This window comes from Medicago truncatula, chromosome 3, assembly GCF_003473485.1.
Source record: "Medicago truncatula cultivar Jemalong A17 chromosome 3, MtrunA17r5.0-ANR, whole genome shotgun sequence".
Classification (NCBI taxonomy): Eukaryota; Viridiplantae; Streptophyta; class Magnoliopsida; order Fabales; family Fabaceae; genus Medicago; species Medicago truncatula.
Window position 1 is genome coordinate 38,945,067 of NC_053044.1, and position 16,462 is coordinate 38,961,528.

A 16,462-nucleotide genomic window follows, 5' to 3' on the forward strand; every position below is an offset into this window, starting at 1 on the left:
GATGGAGGTTGCAAAGTTGAGTTTCAATCAACTTGCTGAGTTTGCAAAAATAACCCATTTTGACAGTAGTTTTTTTAACCTCAGGCGCTCTGCATTATCTATAATGTTTGCTTTTAAATGATATCTATCATTGTTGTTGCTCGTGAATTTCTTCTCTGACAGTGATTAAAATGCAGTGCTGTGATTAAAATAGTCCAATTCTTTCATTTTATGGGTTAAATAGCTACTAATTGCATCAATACTGTGTATTTATATATGTAATTGCAGATTTTTCTTGATGCAATTGAGCTAGTGGGTGGAATTTATCTAGTCACTGCTGACCATGGGAATGCAAAAGATATGGTCAACAGGGATAAGTCTGCAAAACCTCAGCTAGACAAGAATGGAAAAGTCCAGTTTCTTACTTATACTATTGAGCAGGTAAACAGTAAAATCAACAGTGAAAATCAGTGGTTGACCGCGACATATATATTTTGAAATATGTTTGTTTGTAGTCATTATGCTTTTCTTTAATTAAAGGATAACAAGAGTTTAAAGTGCATAATGGAAACTTCAGCTCCCATAGCATCAAAACCAGCACAAACTATTAATATCATGTTTATCGATCGAACTGATTACAAAAAACAAGAGTTGAACATTCGCCCTACAAACAAACACAAAAATGACACGCTCTTAATTTCTTTTCAGTGTCGTTGTTAATTCGGTTACACACAAGGAAGTTGTCATTAAAAAAGATTAGCAATACATTTGACAACATTAGTCTTACTCTACATTTTCCATAGTTTTCTTTTCATTACATGTATATTCATAGATTAATATACATATACTTGCATTACTCGTTGAACAAAATCCTATCAACAAATAGGACATTTATATAATGTGCATAACTCAGAGTGTGAACTTCCCTTGAGAAATCAAGATCTGCTTGAGCGTCACTAGATTCCTTTGTGAACCAAAGCAAATCCACCTTCAGAAAAAACAAATGTGAAAACATGTTACTAGCTCTTGTTCGATCCCTTTGTAAGAAAATCGTATAGAAAGCTTTCCAAATTATATACTCCCTACAGTCCTTAATATAAGAAAATTTTCAAAAAAAAAATTGGTCTTATTTATAAGAAAATGTCACAACTTTTAAGGTGTAATTATTGCTTAAATGACTTTTCTATCCCTATTTAATGTTTATATTTAAATATTAGTGAGTGTATTTAATGTTTCACAATTTTTTATGAGTATATTTGTAGAAATATTCAAAAAGTTACTTTAATCAATAAATGCATTGGTTTTGATGTTTTTTAGTTTTGTTGCTTATAATAAGGACCGGAGTGAGTAGGTGTTATACCGCGGCAGATGCTCACATACTCCCTCCGTTTTAAAATATAAGCAAAATTCACTTTTTATGTTCATTCATTTAATGATGTATGTGGTTCATAATATAGACCACATACATCATTAAATGAATGAACCTAAAAAGTGAATTTTGCTTATATTTTGAAATGAAGGTAGTATGTAATAGATCACATGAAACTCTACCATTCTTTATGTTTGGATGGCTTATTATTATTATTATTATTGGAACATGTGTGGAAAAGTTAAAGGACTAAACACAAATTCATATGTTGGGTAGAACTAGTGTTGTGTAAATTGAAAAAAGTGGAAGTCTCATATTGGATGAAGCGCACCTATTAGTAGTGTTTATATAATTGAAGTGTACCTGTAAATGGGTGCATAATTATGTGAATGAAGTAAGCACTACAGAAAATATATATTTATATATTTTATTATTGGAAAATGATAAATTAAATAATTAATTTAATCATTATTAGAAAGTGTTTTCTTAGTCCCAAGCTTTGCTGAAATATTTTGAACGCAATCTAGAATATTTTGGTATGCAATCTAATATATTTTGGTGTACAATTTGAAATATATTTTAGTAAATAATATAAAATATTTTTGTACTCAGCATAATATATTTTGGTACTCAATTCAGATGTTTTTGTACATATATTTTGGTACATAATATAAAATATTTTTGTACTCAACATAATATATTTTGGTACTCAGTTGAGAAGTTTTTGTACAAGATCTAATATGTGAATTACTTAATCTCAAAGTAATGTATTACTTGTTCCCAAAGTTTCTCCTTATTAGTTGTGAATTTTCTCTATAAATAGAGAATTCACATAGTGCATTCCACACACCAAATAGTTTTATTGAGTTGTCGATAACTCTTTCTCTCTTCTCCCTCCAGCTTGTGTTAACGAGTTATTCTTCACCTCATCTCTTTTTTCTTTGTCCCTTCGGAATTATGAGTGTTCTTAAGACCTTAATTCCTATTCGGTATAATGTCCCTTCGGAATTAAGAATGGTCTTAAGAGCATAATCTCTTTGATAGTTTATGTCCCATCAAAATAAATAATATTTTAAGATCATAGTCTTTTTTTCGGTATAATAAGAATGATCTTAAAAATATATTTTGGTCAAATACTGGTCATTGACTCCTAGAGGAACACATGTACCAATTAATGTTCCAAAATCATCAAAATTCTTCTTTTTTCCCACGGCCCTTGGTTGGCAAAGAATAATTCCAAAATCAACGGAAAATTGCTTAATTCCAAAAGCACCATCGGAAAATTGCTTAGGCATATATACATAAGATACAATACCATCAATTTACTAACCATAAATATCACAATTTTTTCGATCAGGTAGCTAACAGAGAAGGAATTGAGGAGTCCCACAAAGTTTAGACTGAGTGTCCTCCTCAAACATTTTCTTCAACTATGACCATAGGTGGAGATCGTCTAAAATCCTTAGTTTAGACGAGCCACACCAATGGTTATATAGAGTGGAGAAGATGTTTGAGGATATTCAGTCTAAACTTCCTGGAGGCTCCTCAATTCCTTTTCTGTTAGTTTTATGATTTGAAAAATTGTGATATTTATGGTCGGTAAATTGATGGTATTGTATTTTATGTATATATGCCTAAGCAATTTTTCAGTGCTGATTTTGGAATTATTCTTCGACATTCGAAGGCCATGGAAGAAGAAAAATCTTGTTGATTTTAGAATCGTTAATTAGTGCATGTATCCTCTAAGAGTCAATGATCAATATTTGGGTAATATTATATTGAAGATAAACGCCAACGTATATAGTTACGGATCAATATTAATGGTAAAAAGTTGTGTGGTTACTTTTTACATGCAGTGCAGTATCATTGTCATATATGAACTCTTCCATATTTGTTCCACGTCTGGTTGAATAAATATGTTTTGATATTATTGATTATTTTTATTGCTTTTTTGGTGATATCAGGATTTTTTTTATATATTTTATCCGTCTATAGTCCTTGGTGGGTTGAACTAGATGTTGAAAGTTCTCAATATATTCCTATTGTTTCAAAAACACCTACCCTTATTCTAGAAATGTTACTGTGACCACTCAAATATGGTGTTACCACCATTCTAACATCTAATTTCTGTAAGAATTGATGAAGTATACATTCTTAAGATCATACTTAATTTTCGAAAGGACATTATACCTCAAAAGAGACTATTTATGCCGAAGGGACATAAATTATCAAATGGACTATGCTCTTATGACCATTTCAAATGGACATTATATCTAAAAATGTTTATTGTCTTACAAACACTTTTAATTCTGAAGGAACAAAAAAAAAAAGACCCGTCATTACAAAAAAGAGTACGAGAAGAAAGACCCTGTCATTACAAGTCGGAAAGGGAGAGAGAAGAAAATGATTTGAAATTTTGAAATACTTTTCGACGTATAGAATGTACTATGTGAGCTATTTGTTTATAGAAAAAAAAAAAACCATAACTAATAGAGAAAATTTACAATTATTATGTGAGAAACTTTGAGAATTGGTACAGGTAATTCACATATTAGATCAAATTAAAAAATATCTTAAATTGAGTACCAAAATATATTTCAAATCATGCACCAAACTACATTGATTGTATACGAAAATATTTTAGAAAAACTCGGGGACTAAGAAAACACTTTCTAATAATGTTTAATTTGATTATTTAATCTAACATTTCCAAATAATAAATATATAAATATACATTTTTTTGCTAATATTTACTTTATTCACATAATTATGTATCCCTCTTGGAGGGCACCTCCACTATATAAATACTACAAAGTGTGATCCATCTAATGTAAGACTTCCACCTTTTTTTAACTCACACAATATTAGTTCTGCTCAATATATGAATTTGTGTTTAATCTTTTAACTCAATTTCCACCCATATTCCATCGGTAATAAGTATATACTACCTCCGTTTCTTTTTAATTGTCACATTTTAACTTTTTACACAAACCAAGACACTAATTGTATTTCACTACTTTTGATACAATAACTTATGTTTTGCCTATAATATCCTTAATTATTTAATATCATATTTCATATATTTTTCTCTCTCTAATAAATTACTAAGGGCTTTATAGGAAAAACAACATTTAATGTCACATTGAACTTTGAAAGTGACAGTTAATTAAAAACAATTTTTTTTTTTTGTAAAAGTGACAGTTATAAAGGAATAGAGGGAGTAATATGTTTATGATTAACCATACCTTTGAATATTTGTCATCCCTGGTTATCATGAGTGACTATCATGCTTATCGGGTGCCATTTAGAATGGGAATGGATAGTTGTTTCCCACCATAGGAAAGTAAATTTAATCCATTTGATTAAATAAAGAACACTTTCTTATCATACTCCTTCAACACTAGATTAATTTTACACTATCTTTTATTCCCTCTCTTTTATGTCACCACTACCAACATCAACCCACTTCATGTGTTCTTCAAAAGAATCTTCATATTCACCAATTTTTCCTTCTAAAATCCACAAGTAGAAATTTTTTAGATCCGGAAAATCACGGCAACAACAATTACCACAACCTTTCTTAAATTAACATATTACATCAACATGAAGTCACCCATATTTCCACTCACACCATCATTCTGCTATATAGAAAATTGCAATTGGAGGAAACTCTTTAAATTTTCAGGAAGCAAATTGTAAAATGGGTGTCAATTATTTCTAAAATTTAAAGAGAAAGTTATTATTGTCAAGATTTTTTTCTTTGTATTCATCCAACATAATTATGAATTAAAATAAGAAAACAAGAAGGTAGAATCCCCACGGAAATGCCAAAGCTTGATTACTAGAATATAATTATGTGTTTTCCTTTTGGGATGATGAAGCTTGGTTTCTGAAAAATGATGAAACACAGTACCGTAATTGTTTTTTTTTTCTTTTGGGGTATGTGAAAAAGCGGTCTATCATAAAGATATGCTCATCATATGATCTGATGGTTAAAAAATAATTTTTCTATGGTGAGAAACAACTTTCCATTCCTATGCTAAACCTCACCTGCTTACTCTATTGGGAAATTGTGATCATTAGGCAAGAGTTATACAACTCTTTATGCCTAGGGGCACTTTTTTATATATGTTATATCAATTTCACCATTTTCTATCAATGATCACGATCTTTGTGGGCATATTCTCTAAAGGGTGAAAATACACATGTGATTATGTCAAAGTGAACGGTTTTCAAATTGAATTAAAATGATACATGTTTATGGTTGAAGTGAGGGTAATGAGCGGTGGATATGTGTACATGCCTATTGAAGTTGCTACCCACATGAATATAGATACAAGTGATTTTTCACATTGCATGAGGATAGATGATAATAATATATTACTTGGATCCTACTCATTGTCATTGCTAGATAAGAAATGAAACAAGCACTCTATTAAGATGCCTTTTCAAAAATAAAATAAAAAATACTATAAGTTTCATGTTGAAAAATTAACACACTTGTTGCATAACAGAGAAAAGGGTTAAATATGTTTTGGATCCTTATAAATATATCAACCTTTTGTTTTAATTCTTCTAAAATTTTCTTTCAACTTTTAGTCCCTAAAATTTTTTCCATCTTCACTTTTGGTCCCTATTTTAAAGTAAACTTATATGCAGAGTTCATATTTTTTCATAAAATTTTGTAGAAAAAATCATAATATTATAACAATCTCTCCAAAAAAAAATTAATTTTTTTTAACAAAACATGAATTTAATATGAATTTTTATATTTTTGACGGTTAAAAATTCATATTTAATTTATGGTTTGTTAAAAAATTCTAATTTTTTTTACAATATTATACACATTTCATTAAAAAAAATACAAAAATTAATTTAAAAATAGGGATCAAAAGTAGTAATTAAAAATTTTATAAAGACTAAAAGTTGAAGAAAATTTTACGAGAACTAATACGAAAAGTTGATATATTTATAGGAACCAAAAACGTATTTAACCCTAGAGAAAATGATTATATTTTAAAAAAAACATAATTCATTAGTTCTCGTAAAATACATGATAAGGAGCTCTTTTCTTTTGCTTACCAAATCAAGCTATGGTTAATGGTGTTTTACCCCCTGTAATATAGGTCATTTCTAGTTTTCTCCCCTGTAATTTTTTTTTTTTGATTTACCTCTATAAAATATTTTTCGTTTTTTATAACCTATTAGGGGTTATTCCAAAAAAAAAGACCTATATTACAGGATAAAACACCTTTGACCCTTAATTTTTACACTTGAATGTATTACTGATTAAAATGTGTACTATATATATTTTTTTCCTTTCTAAAAGTGTGTACTATACTTTTATTTTGTCTATTTCTTTTTCGTCTTATTTTGGTTTTAAGGCATACATTACTTTTGCTTTCTACTTTTTACAGTATTTTTCACTCTTTTTCCCTTTTTTATGAAATATTTTCTCTTCTTTTTGTTTTAGTTATTCCCACCCCTGTTATTTCTTACACTAATACTCCCTCCCATGTTATTTCTTTTTACGTTTTTCATGTTCTCGTTGTTATCATTGTCTTGTTTCTTTTATTTTCGTGTGTGTAACCATTGTAAAATTGTTTCAGTCTTTTACTGTGTTATTCATTTTGATACTGCTTCAATTTTTTTGTATTATTTCTTTTCTGTTTTTATTATTATTTATTTAATTGTTTGATTTATTTATTTATTTTCTATAATTTTTTACCAATTTTTTGTTTTAGGCTATGTTATGGAAAAACCCAACTTCACTAACAAACATTCTCAACAAAGGAACACATGTCATAAAATTGGTAAGAGATTTTGTGTTTCTCTCTCTTTAATTTTCTCAACAAAAGCTATTTTTTCTATCTATAATATTTATTTATTTCTACTACTAGTTTTTTTTATTTTTTTATTTTTATTTTTATCTTAGATGAAATGATAATCTACAGAAAATAAACTCACACACAACTGTGAGGTTCCGGGTTCGAACCCGGATCACAACGTCCGACCTTGCAATTTCGGCATTTGCCAGTTGAGCTAGAACTTCTAGACTCTACTACTAGTTTCTAACAAAGATTCTCAACAAAGGAACACGTCATAAAACACAAATGTAAATAGTGTTGATGTAAATCTCACACTATATACACGACCACCAACTATCATAAAATGTAAATGGTGTGTAAAATCTAAAAAAAATAAAATAGTACTCTCTCCATTTTAAAATAAATATCGTTTAAGATTAATGTACATATTAAAAAATATAAATTTATAATATGTGAGCTACAACCACTAAACTACTTGATAAAAAAAGTAAAAAAATTGTCAAAATCCATAACCCTTTTATTAAACTACCCCTATTAGTTATTGAAGTGTTTCCCACAAAAGTATAAAATATGACTTTAAAAATAGAGCACACAATATTGATTAGGGAGCATAATTATAAAAGTTTATATTGAAAAATGAATATAACATTCATTTTAAAATAAATTATTTTTACTAGAAAGACATCCATTTTAAAACGGAGAAAGTACAATGGTCGAAGTTTTCCTAGCTTTGAAAAATTGAGCATCCTATGTTAAAGAATGTACTCTATGGACCACAGTTATGCTGGTCCACTCCATATATCATAGGTTATCCATTTTCCTCTTTCCTTATTTAATCTTTAAACTTTTTATCAAATGGAAAGTAACGGAATCTTTGGACCAATCCGTCATTTCCGAAATTGCAGAAACCCAACACAACATAGACAAAATTACGAAAGCACTCACCAACACTTACACATACCCCATCAAAAGCGTGCGCAATGCGCATCGTTCTCTTCAACACCGCTGATTAAATCTCATCCATCCATCAAATCCCACTAATAAAATCAACGGTTAACATTCCCTCACTGCACTGAAACGCACCGTAGGAAACAAGTACCGTAGTTAATGCATTACATCACACCTTTTAATAGTGAGATAGAGAGCGTTGACACATTGCAAACTCACTCTGAAGAGCTTTCAAAACTCATAACATAACTCAGAAAGTACTGTGTTTGTGTTTTGTCTCTCTCTCTCTCTCTCTCTTTTCTGGGTATGTAAAATTTAGGGTTTTGGTTCTTTCTTCTTAGCTAGTGTACTCTATCAATTTTCTCTTTCAACACATAACTCTTATTATTTTTCAACCTTTTCATTTCAAGCTCACTTAACTAACCACTCAATTTTTTATTTTTTATTTTATATTTTTTCAATTTTTTTTTGTAAAGATTAAATTTTTTGCTTGTTTGTTTTGTTGGGTTTTTCTGGTCATGCATGCTGCATTACTGTTCTAATTTTTGTGTTTGAATTTTATTTTTTGTTTTGAAAAAAGGGTTACTTTGCTTTAGCTTCGTTGTAGATTTTTTTCTTCTGTGAAAATGAAAATTTACCATGTTACCCTTTAATTTTCTGGGTTTTAGATTTTGTTGTGGTTGCTGCATGCATGTTTACAGCTTCGATCTTGTGTTTTTTGTTGTTTATTTTGAACTATAAAGGTGTTTGCTTTATCAGGTTTAAGAAATGAAGCTTATTGTTTTGGAAATTTTACATTTACTCAGTACTGGTTATTGTTTAGCTTTTGAGGTGTTCTTTTTGGTTTTTTATGTTATTTTTTTTGTATTAGATTTTTGTTGTTGCAATGTTGGTCTTTGTTGGTATGTGGTACAGTGGTACTGCATTTGAGTAGTGTTGACCGTACATTGAATGCGTTGTTTTTCCTCTGTTTGTGTAACTTTTCCACTTGCTGAATTTGGTTCATTTTTTTCTATTTGACTTTTTTCAACTCTTTACTTTAGCCCCTTTTTTAGATTAGTAATTGTTTAATGTTTGGTATTTGTTTTTTTTAAATAATGTTTAACATCTGGTCGTAGTTATGAACTAGTACTGCTGTTTTTCCTTTTTAATATCTGTCATAGTTTTAACAGATTTTCAAAGGTTTTGGTATTTACCCAAAATAGTGGTCTCTTCCAATATTTCGATTTAGTGAAGTTGATTTCTTAGAGGCTATTTAATATTTTCAAGTACATTCACAGTGTTGCATGTTAATAGCAGTACAAGAACATTTACAAAGTTTACTTTTTTTCCTTGTTTTTGTTGCAATCATGTTATGCTAGTGCCATGAAACTAGTTACAGTTACTTTTTTTGTAGTTTCCAACACATGCTTTATATGTTTTTCCTTTTAGGGTGCCGGTGATTGTCAGTGGTGCCTGTTTTAGCTGTATATGTTTACCATGTAGTGTCTTTTAGATATTTGCCATTTATAAGTTATTGAATTCTTTTTGATAATATACACTCTTGTTTTATCTAATACTTGTGACCTTGTGTCTGCAGGACATGGATTCTTTTGAGGCAGATGGAAACGGAAACGGAAATGGTAATGGTAATGGTAATGGTAATGGGGTGGAGGAGTCATTGCCTCCTCCACCTCCTGTTGTTCCCTCAGATGTGGTACCTCTCAAAGCAGAAGAGCTGGCCCCTCCCGAACCTGTTAAGAAAAAAATTGCCCGTCTTCCAATGGCGAGACGTGGTCTAGGATCAAAAGGAATGAAGATACCGATTCTAACTAATCATTTCAGCGTTAACATCGGTAAAAATGATGGATACTTTTTCCAGTACAGTGTATGTCCCTCACATATCTTGTGATTTGGTATTATTGGTGTTTGTGTTTAAGCTTCTTACACAAAGTTGACTTTTTCCTTCTGTTGGTATGTAAAAGGTGTCGTTTGCTTATGAAGATGGACGCCCTGTGGAAGGGAAGGGTGTTGGGAGGAAGATTATGGACAGGGTGCAGGAGACATACGCCTCTGACTTGAATGGCAAGGAATTTGCATATGATGGGGAGAAAAGCTTGTTTACTATTGGCTCTCTTCCACAAAACAAGCTCGAGTTTGAAATTGTTCTAGAGGATGTTGTTTCCAGCAGGTAGAAATGACTATCATAGAGTTGTTGTGTTGTACTGGCCCTTGAAATCAGTTTTTATATATTATTGTTTCAGCTGTGCTAATTTTTTTCTCTTCATTTTTTTTAGAAATAATGGAAATCGTAGTCCTGATGCTAATGGGGACAATGAAGCTGACAAAAAGAGGGTGCGACGCCCATACAATGCAAAGACATTTAAAGTTGAGATTAGCTTTGCTACAAAAGTTCCTATGTATGCCATAGCCAATGCGTTACGCGGGCAGGAAACTGAGAATTTCCAAGAAGCAGTCAGAGTTCTCGATATCATATTGAGGCAACATGCTGCTAAGCAGTAAGTAATTCCTTCAATATTCTGCAAATTCCTTTTCATATTTTCATTTTTCGTATATGTATATGGCACTATAACACCTCAATATATTTAACTTCACATTGTCTATTACAGGGGCTGCCTACTTGTGCGCCAATCTTTCTTCCACAATGATCCCAAGAATTTTGCTGATGTGGGGGGTGGTGTTCTAGGCTGTCGAGGATTCCATTCAAGTTTTAGAGCTACACAGAGCGGGCTCTCTCTTAACATAGGTTAAATCTTAATCCCATATTCAACTCTCTTATGGCAATACTTGTTTGTTGTCTAACTCTCTGCAATCTTCCAAATTACGTAGATGTCTCAACTACCATGATAATTCAACCTGGGCCTGTGGTGGATTTCTTAATTTCCAATCAAAATGTTAGAGATCCTTTTCAGATTGACTGGGGAAAGGTACATCAATTTGCTTAATATTCTTTATCATCCTTCATTGATCTTGTCTGATCATTTACTTGCTTCCTTAAACAGGCCAAGAGGACCCTAAAAAATCTGAGGGTGAAGACTCATCCATCCAATCAAGAGTGGAAAATATGCGGACTCAGCGAAGTCCCATGCAAAGAGCTTACGTATTTCTTCTTTCCTTTAAATTTTTTTAAATCCCTTTGGCTGAGGATGACATTTTGTTGACTTATTGTATGAGCTGCATTGTAACTGCAGAGTTGTTTTTACATGATGGGTTTAGGTTTAATGATATTTTTATTTTATTTTGCAGTTTTACTTTGAAGAAAAGGGATGGTGATGGTACTGATGAGATGACTGTTCTGGATTATTTTACTAATGTCCGGAAGATAGATCTGCGCTACTCTGCTGATCTTCCATGTATTAATGTTGGCAGGCCCAAACGGCCAACATATTTCCCCATTGAGGTGAAGTTCAGTTTTTTCATTTGTTTCATGTATTTGATCCATGTAGCTGACCTCACTTAATGGGATAAGGATTGGTTGTTGTTGTCATGTATTGTATTTTTTTTTCACTGATCAAAATTGTATGTTTGGTTATTAATTCTCACTTTGTTCATCTTCGTTTTCTAGCTGTGTGAATTGGTATCACTCCAACGATATACAAAAGCTCTTTCCACACTTCAAAGGGCTTCACTGGTGGAGAAGTCCAGACAGAAGCCACAAGAGAGAATGAGAATTTTGTCGGATGTAAGTTGTTTTTGTTTTGCCAAGTTTTGAATGATACTGTCATGTCATCAACAGATCATAGCTTAAGGGAGTTCTTACTAGTTTTCTTTTTGTTGCTAAAGGCACTTAAAACTAGCAACTACGGGGCTGAACCTCTGCTTCAAAGTTGTGGAATTTCTATAAGCACAGGCTTCACTCAAGTGGAGGGACGTGTTTTGCCTGCTCCAAAGGTATATTTTTTATTACTGTGGTCGACTGGTCCTGACTGTGTTTTTTTGTTTATTTATAAATTTTGTCTCTAGTTTTTTATTTGAAGAAAATCATCTTGACCTGTCTTGATGTTTGACAAATACAGAATCAGTTGTCCCCTGCATGAGAAATTGCTATTCACCTTATTAATATGTTGGCAAGAATTACCTTTTTAGCAAATGTCTTTGCAATATATTGTTATTCTGGTTTCCTATTGGAAGATCTTCTACAATTAAGACTCAGAGTCATATTGTCTGGATCTACAGAACAAACAAAGCTATTCCTCCTGCTCCTCTCTTTACTGTAGATAACATATTCCCCTCTTCCTTGTTACTCTGAACATGCTGTTGAACTTTGCACAAATGTATAGACATTTTCATATCTTTGCTATCTTTTAGCTTGACAATTTCCGTATTGCATGACAATCTGATCTGCTTTATACTGGATTTTAGATGTTAGGTCCCAATTTGATATAGAGAAGAGTGTGAATAGATATAACATTTTAAAGTTTTAACTTTTAATTGCTTGTTGCGCTCATAGGGGTCTATTTAGCATTATGTGTTGTATTTTGAAACTGATTATTCGATCTATTTCAATAGTTGAAGTTCGGCAATGGTGAAGATTTCACTCCGAGAAATGGAAGATGGAATTTCAACAACAAGGTAACTGTGTAATGCATTTCTCACACGAGATGATTTTTTATACGATTCAGCTAAAGCCAACCTTGACTCACTTCTAAATTCTAATAACTTGAATTCTTCTACAGAAATTTGTGCAGCCAACAAAGAAGATAGAAAAATGGGCTGTGGCAAACTTTTCTGCACGATGTGATGTACGAGGACTTGTGAGGGATATAATTAGAATTGGAAATATGAAAGGAATTGTAAGTTCTACTATTGCATATTACTAACTGAAGAGTGAATGCGCTAATTTTGACTGAATTATTTTTGTCCGTTAACCTTTGCAGATGATTGACCAACCATTCGATGTGTTTGAAGAAAATCCTCAGTTTAGACGTGCTCCACCAATGGTGAGGGTAGAGAAAATGTTTGAGGACATTCAGTCCAAACTTCCAGGGGCTCCTCAATTCCTTCTTTGTTTGCTTCCTGATCGGAAAAACTGTGATATTTATGGTTAGTAAATTGATGTTATTGTATCTTATTTATATATGCTTAAGCAATTTTCCAGTGCTGATATTGGAATTATTCTTTGACATGCAAGGGCCATGGAAAAAGAAGAATCTTGCTGATTTTGGAATCGTTAATCAGTGCATGTGTCCTTTGAGAGTCAATGATAATTATTTGGGTAATATTATGTTGAAGATAAATGCCAAGGTATATAGTTACGGTTCGGTGTTAGTGGTAACAAGTTGTGAGGCTACTTTCTACATGTAGATTGTAGACTGTAGTGTGTAGTATCATTGCCATATCTGAACTCTTTAATAATTATGGTTTGACATTATAGTTTTATTTTATTGCATATTTAGTTGTATCATGATGTTTTATCCATTTAATCTCTCTATTGTCCTGCAGCTTGGTGGGTTGAACTCTTTGTTGGGTGTTGAAAGTTCTCCATCTCTTCCTATTGTTTCCAAAGCACCTACCCTCATTCTAGGAATGGATGTGTCCCATGGCTCACCAGGGCAGACTGATATTCCTTCAATTGCCGCCGTAAGCGATAATAAATTTTTATTTGTTCTCGATGAATATAATTTGTTTATACAATGGTGTTAGGTCTTCTGGATGTCTTATTGGTTCCTGTGCTTAATGCTAAATATGTACTTGTAGGTTGTCAGCTCTAGACAGTGGCCTCTGATTTCAAAATATAGGGCATGTGTTCGCACACAGTCTGCAAAAGTTGAAATGATAGATAATTTGTTCAAGAAAGTATCAGATACCGAGGATGAAGGCATCATGAGGTATCAAAATATAGGGCATGTCCGTTTAAATCATCATTCTTGCGCTTTTATTGGTAGTCCTATTTTCAGACAATTTTCTTCCCAGATAGTATATATAAAAGGACTGTTTAGCCTGATGATTTCATCAACTGCAGGGAACTCTTGCTCGATTTCTATACTAGTTCTAAGAATAGAAAACCAGATAACATAATTATTTTCAGGTATGTTTTCTTTGAGCACACTTCTGGTGTTGATTGTTTCCTTCTTCCTTTTTTAAATTTGGTTGTATTAACTGTAAATGTTTTAAATAAATTAAATTGATACAGAGGAATTGTTGTTATTGTGACTTTCAATGTGGTATATTGTTATTTAACAGTTGAGGCTATTTAAGATAACATGATCATGTTTGTTCTGTATTTGTCCTATATATATTAATTTTCTACAAAACATATCCTGTTTTTGTTGAAGCATGTTTATATTATTCTGAATATTGCGATTCTTTTCTGATGGTTCTGATCGTGGTGTTTTTTTGTCAATATAGGGATGGTGTTAGTGAGTCACAATTCAATCAAGTTTTGAATATTGAACTCGACCAGATCATTGAGGTTCATGAGCTGATCAACTTTGCTATTTATGTAGTATACATTTCTGTCATGAGCACTAATTTTGACTTTTAACTTCTTAGGCATGCAAGTTTCTTGATGAAAATTGGACTCCAAAATTTGTGGTAATTGTTGCTCAAAAGAACCACCACACAAGATTCTTCCAGCCCAATTCTCCTGACAACGTCCCACCTGGCAAGTGTTTTTAGAATATTGAGATAGATTATAGTTTTTTGTCTGACACAATCTTTCCATGGTTTATTAACATGTTCTTTTGCAGGAACTGTTATCGACAATAAAATTTGTCATCCAAGAAACTATGATTTCTACCTCTGTGCTCATGCTGGGATGATAGTGAGTATCTATTTTTTTTTATTTTTTAAATAATTTTGCTGATATGGTTCTTCATATTGCATGTTTCTATCGATATATTTCTAGTTTTGAACATGATTGTGGCTTATGTGAATATATTGGATGTTTTTAGTCTTAATTGTGCATGTGTTCACTTTTACATGTCCCTTTTTTGTACATTAATGTTCCACTGGTATGTTACTGTTTTATTATTGCTGGTAGTTTGCTATTATCTGTTTGAAGATGTAGTAGGGAACAATTGTTCCTGGTGTCTGATGTTTATTTTTTTCTGAAAGAAAATTTGATGTTTACTTGTTTCAAAATCTGATGTTTACTTTTTTGAAACGATCTTAAACCTCATGACAGTAATATGGATATTATCTTGCTTTATTTTATTCCAGAATTTGGAATTCTTCCCATATGTTTATTTCCATTATTCTACTTATGCGAGCTTTGAACTGTTTTACTTGCTATCTTTACCTAAATTTGGGCAGGCTTCTATCATATTTTGCACTTCTTTAGCTGGTCTTAATGTTGTTGATATGCCATGTCTTCTCTATTCCGACTTTTGATATAATCAACTGGTGTGAACACAGATGGCATTATTCTTTTTACATTTATGTTTTAACGTATGGAAATAAGAAATTTATTTTTAGAAGTGTAGATATGTGTTTGAGAATAGTTTTTGTAAGAAGTTTTTTCATTTTTTCTCTTTTAAAATATTGTGCTCAGGGCACCAGTAGGCCTACCCACTACCATGTGCTGCTTGATGAGATTGGCTTCTCCCCTGATGAACTTCAGGAGCTTGTTCATTCCCTGTCATATGTGTAAGTAGAACTTTGTATCCATTTGATTGCAATAGACTGATATTTTTTTTGGTTTACCTAAGGTCAATCTAAGTTAATTATCTTTGATATCACAGTTACCAGAGGAGCACGACTGCTATTTCAGTTGGTAAGTTCCTGCACATCATTTATTTATCCAGATAGATTGGCATTCCTATATTCTAATTCATCATTGAAACTTATCTACAAATTAAATTCTTATCCGCAGTTGCACCTATATGCTATGCACACTTGGCCGCTACTCAGTTGGGGCAGTTCATGAAATTCGAGGATAAATCTGAGACATCCTCAAGTCATGGTGGGCTGAGTGCTGCAGGAGCTGTACCTGTCCCTCAGCTGCCAAAGTTGCAGGACAACGTGTGCAACTCCATGTTCTTTGTTTGAGGCTTATAAGCCTGCTTCTCTGGAGACTTGTGATGACAGACAGAATGCTGTGTATATATAACTGTTCCAACCTAACTTTTGAACCTAGTTTAAACCATGTGGTTGACTTTCTCTTGTTAGCCTTAGGCTGTTGACGTTTTATATGTGAAAGCTTTCCAACACAAGCTTTCACATATATCTCAAGTCTCCAGCCTTTTTGTGTTTTGTGGTAGGCTAAGTGTTTATGGCGTTTTACCTATGACTTATCGTTGGATTTAAGTTAATGTTATATAATGTTATGGTTATGACTTGAAGTTAATGTTATATAATGTTATGGTCATGGTATGAAACCTGAGCATGTTGAAGGCTA

The 16,462-nt window shown here is 32.0% G+C and overlaps 1 protein-coding gene across 1 annotated transcript; it reads left to right on the forward strand.

Annotated features, from left to right (window-relative positions):
- Positions 1-8,273: 8,273 nt before the first annotated feature.
- Positions 8,274-16,462, forward strand: LOC25489582 (protein argonaute 4). The gene is made up of 23 exons (XM_013605612.3): positions 8,274-8,428; positions 9,704-9,991; positions 10,089-10,294; positions 10,401-10,622; positions 10,734-10,870; positions 10,954-11,051; positions 11,127-11,224; positions 11,371-11,524; positions 11,690-11,806; positions 11,908-12,015; positions 12,634-12,696; positions 12,801-12,917; positions 13,002-13,167; positions 13,256-13,368; positions 13,567-13,704; positions 13,822-13,952; positions 14,087-14,152; positions 14,473-14,536; positions 14,617-14,728; positions 14,814-14,887; positions 15,617-15,711; positions 15,807-15,838; positions 15,938-16,462. Exons 2-23 carry the CDS (start codon positions 9,707-9,709, stop codon positions 16,111-16,113), a joined length of 2,772 nt encoding a protein of 923 aa, XP_013461066.1. The 5' UTR covers positions 8,274-8,428; positions 9,704-9,706; the 3' UTR covers positions 16,114-16,462.